This window comes from Eucyclogobius newberryi, unplaced genomic scaffold (assembly GCF_026437365.1).
Source record: "Eucyclogobius newberryi isolate DKJ021-1_F unplaced genomic scaffold, fEucNew1.0.hap1 SCAF_19, whole genome shotgun sequence".
NCBI classification, from domain to species: Eukaryota; Metazoa; Chordata; class Actinopteri; order Gobiiformes; family Gobiidae; genus Eucyclogobius; species Eucyclogobius newberryi.
In genome coordinates, this window is record NW_027315823.1 from 15,374,800 (window position 1) to 15,379,489 (window position 4,690).

At 36.4% G+C, this 4,690-nt stretch overlaps 1 protein-coding gene across 1 annotated transcript; it reads left to right on the forward strand.

Annotated features, from left to right (window-relative positions):
• Nucleotides 1-2,099: 2,099 nt before the first annotated feature.
• On the forward strand, nucleotides 2,100-4,415 carry golt1a (golgi transport 1A). The gene is made up of 5 exons (XM_072452833.1): nucleotides 2,100-2,186; nucleotides 2,403-2,494; nucleotides 3,263-3,441; nucleotides 4,141-4,204; nucleotides 4,281-4,415. The coding sequence occupies exons 1-5, from the start codon at nucleotides 2,162-2,164 to the stop codon at nucleotides 4,308-4,310; spliced, it is 390 nt and encodes a 129-aa protein (XP_072308934.1). The 5' UTR covers nucleotides 2,100-2,161; the 3' UTR covers nucleotides 4,311-4,415.
• Nucleotides 4,416-4,690: the final 275 nt, after the last annotated feature.

Consider the following 4,690-nt stretch of genomic DNA (forward strand, 5'->3'; position numbering starts at 1 on the left):
GGAAAAATAGCTACCTCTTACTGAGCAATTTACAAAGTTTATTTTGTAATAAACCCTGTACAAAAACTAAACTTTAAACTAAATTAAAGGAATCCCACTATAGCCCTGAGCAAGCCTAAGCTTGCCATTATGTCCTTAAAAACCTCAACTTGTATCCTAGACCTGATTCCAAGCAGACTTTTCAAAGGCCTTCTCCCCCTAATTATAGATTATATTCTTAATATAATAAATACCACAGTCCTTCAAACATGCAGTCATAAAGCTGCTTTTGAAAAAGCCTATTATTGGTCCTGACCTGTTGGTAAACTAAGTACAAATTCCCTTTGTCTCCAATATCCTTGAAAGAGTTGTAAACCAGAGCTCCTCACCTTGTTCTAAAGTAACTTACGGTGCCTCAGGGGTCAGTCCTCGGTCCAGTTCTGTTTACTCTTTACATGCTGCCGTTAGGTCACATGATCATGGCATTAACTTCCACTGCTATGCAGTAGACACAGTTGTATTCATCAATGAAACCCGATCAGAGCGATCAAGTAGACAGACTTAGTGCTTGAGTGAAAGATACAAAAACCTGGATGGTACTTAATTATCTGCTTAACCCTGAAAAAACCAAGGTCATTGTACTGGGCCCTAAACATCTACGAGACGCTTTATCTGAGCGGATCATCTGCATCATATAACTAAAATCAGAAAAATCTTGCCTAAAAGCGAACTAGATGTATTTAGATTGGACAACTGTAACTTCCTGTTCGTAGTGTGTCCTAAAAGCTCCATAAAATATTTCAACTGGTTCAAGATTATTAACAGGAAGTAAACAAGAGAGCACATTATGCCGGTGCTCGAGACTCTTCAAGTTTAGAATCTAATTTAAGATCCTCCTCCTGACTTACAAAGCCATAAATGACATGGCCCCATCTTATCTCGCATATCGCTCTCAGAATGCTGACCTTCTGGTGGTCCCAAGAGTCTCTAAAAGCACAGTAGGAGGTAGAGCGTTTAGCTCCCAAGCTCCTGTGTTATGGAATCAGCTCCTGTCCATGTTGAAGAGGCCGACACAGTCTCTTAATTTAAGACCAGGCTTAAAACTTTCCTCTTTGAAATCGCTTATGGTCAGGCCAATTATGAACAGAAATAAAAAAAAAACTACAGTTTCCCAGCTTCGCTGCCCTAGGAGCAACTATGCTGGGGGAAGTATGGTAGCTTGAGCACAATCCTCTGTTTTCTGTTGTTCCTATCCACAATATTGAAAATTGTGGATAGGAACAATATTGAATATTATTAATAGGAATATTGTTGATAGGAACACCATCAAATATTGTTATATATCAATATTTCATATTGATAGTGACAGTAGTTTGATTTTTCTCTCACTCCATTGAATAGTGGTTTTCAAATTAAACTCAAAATGATTCATTTAGGGACACTATTGAAGCAGAATGAATGGAAAGAAGTGCCAAGAGGTATTGTGCACAGCTTTGAAGGTTCTTAGTCAAAAACAAAAGAAATGCCAAGGTTGGAGAGAATGAATGAAAGATAGAGGTTTTTCATAGTTGGTATAATGGACTTGAGTTTTGAATATCACATTTTCATTTGCTAAAGTTGTTGAACAAGATTTTAGATTCAAGAAAACACTAGGGATCTGACCTTGACTATTGAGGAACTCTGGGTAGAGCCACTGCTTTACTCTTAACGAGTCCATACAAACATGATCAGTATGGTTTATTCCATAGTTACAATTAGTTTTAATTCACAGTTCAGAAGTTCCATGGCCACCACATCATTACACCATTTTTATTCCTTTAGAATACTGTTTTGAGGCACAGCACACGTATGCCAGACTCCAACCGGTCGCAGTGTCTTGAGGTTAAGTCCCGATTCCGACAATCTACTGCATGCCCTCCCTTCTCTCTCATCCCCATCAAGCTGTCTTTCCTGTCTAATAAAGCCTCATGGCCAAAAAATAAATGAATACAATGCAATACTATAATTAAATGAACTTATTACGTGTTAATATAATTAGTATATGATTGGTTTGTGTTTGTGAATGTGAATGTCTGAATCATGACCTCTCTGAGCCAATGGTTGATGATTATCTCCATTATCACCATGACAGCGCAAAGGTCACATGGCACAACCAGAAATTTGATGTCAGCCAGACTTCAACATGGTGGCCATCACAGAGTTTCAGAGTAAGTGCTTCTATTTTCAAATTCATTCACTCATTAATATTTATTATAAATTACTTCTACATGGGGCATGAAAGAACAACATGTGAAGTTATTAACCTTGTGCTGACTCAATTACTCAAAAACAAATAGGGTAATATGTATGTTCAATCATTAATACAGGAAATATTAATGGCTTGAAATATGCATACATCTATGTTTAATATGCTGGTTTTGCAGAGATAGGCGTTGGTTTGATGGGATTTGGCTTGTTCTTTCTTCTCTTTGGAGTCCTGCTGTACTTTGATTCTGTCCTGTTGGCATTTGGAAATGTAAGTGTTGACTTGAGGTAAAAACTTATTTACATACCAACATGCATACAACTTGGTTGTAAATTTAGATAATTTATGGCTTACAATTGTGTAAAAATATCAAATGGGACATACATGCATTTTTGTGTCTAGGGTTTGACTCTCACTTGTTTGTGAATATAGTTTTTCATTCTCTGGTTCAGGAGAAGACTCTGATAAGCTCCGAGTACAGACCATGAGTTGGACTCTGACTCTTGAAACAGTCACTGAACTGTGTTTGAATGAGTGTGATCCTTGTTTTGAACCAGTTTGAGTGCCTGAAACATTCTGTGTAATCCCATTGTAATTGTAAACCTCAAATTTGATTTAGTAACTGTTAGAAACAGTTACTGTTTTGTTGACGATTCAGATCAGAGAAAAACCCTTTTAAGATGAACTGGTTTTAGCCATAGCACCATGACAAACTTAATAGGGCTTTTGATTGGATTATCCATTAGTTAAATAAATCAACATATTGATTTATTTAAAACATGTTCAATTATTGTTATCACTCAAATTAAGACTGATTGATTTGAACAGGACATAGATAAGCCATGTTTCTTATCATTTCTATACATACACTAACTAAACTAAAGTTTGGTCTTGACCCATGGTTGATGATCCTGGACACACGGTTTAGCATTGGTGCTGCTGATTCATGTTCGTCCTTGTCTCACACTGGTTTGGAAAGACATGTTTTTATATTGGTTAATGGTTTTATGATTTGATTCCTCATGTCGTCCGCTGCAGATCCTGTTTCTGTCCGGGTTGAGTGTCGTCACAGGCTTCAGACGGACAGCTCACTTCTTCTTCCAGAGACATAAATTCAAGGGCTCTTTGTTCTTCTTGGGCGGGGTCACTCTGGTGCTGTGCCGCTGGCCCATCATTGGAATGGTGTCTGAATGTTATGGCTTCGTGCTTTTATTCAGGTATTTATGTTCACCTAAATATTACACAATGCAGTGTTGCAATTTCTTAACTGTTTTATTTAGTACATATCATTAAAGCCATAATAATTAGTATCTACTTATTAATTTACTTTAGTTAATTCATTCATGCTAAATTGGAAATGGTGATTGACTGGAGCTTTCCCCGGGACAAATAAATGACACTTAATAAGAGTATATGCAACAACAAGATGCAGTCACCAGGAGCTTCATTGGTGATGTAAAAACCAACAAATCAATTAACAGTATTAATAAATTAAATGCTTATTAATTTCAATACACATGGACATCTCCATTCTTACTATATGCTATTTGTTTTAGTTAGACTCCTTTTTCCCTTCCAAATGAAGAAATAAAATATATTGTGTGACGTTGACTAGTAGTTTAATGTCAGTGAATTCTTCTTGTTTGGTGTATATTCATAACCATTATATAATGTAAACACTGTTACATATACAGCCTGGTTTGAAACTTCAGCATCACATCTCATCCATCACACAAAAGTACAGCTCACGGCCCAAATGTACACTAGAAATCACTAGACCAGACACTAGAAAAATAATATATTGAATTGTACATTTTGTCATTAGAAGCCCAGAAAGAATCAGTCAGTAAATTCATTATAGTTTGCCTAATTAATAGCTACTGCATTGACCTACGTGGCTTGTTTTCTCTCTGCAGGTCCTTCTTCCCTGTAGCTATAAGTTTTGTGCTGTCAGCTGTGAATTTACCCTTCCTCAGTTCGGTGAGTTTATGTAAAGTCATGAACCCTTTTAACATTTGTCACGCAGACATTTGACATTTGTTTAACTGTTCTCCAGTGGTTCTCGAGCAGTTCATCGATGGTCTGATCCTGAGCAAGGGCAGGAGGACTTTAATATGATCATCCATTATAACATGACCAGTACTGTATCATGATGTGACTATTACAGGAATATTCTCTACAAAAAAAAAAAAAACACAGCCTAAAACTCCAAACTCAGATCTGTTGTATTTAATGTATACTTTTTTTATCATTACATTTATTTAACTATGTTGCTGTTGTTATTGTATATTATTGTACGTACTCGTGTCTGCGGTGTCCACTCAAATCAAACCAAATAAAAAGACACTTGTTTTTGTCAATATATGATTTAGTATTACCAGTTCACAATAAGAAAACCCTCCCCCAAAAATATTTTAACACAGAAGAGGAAATAAAATGGACATGGTGAGATAGATGACATATTCA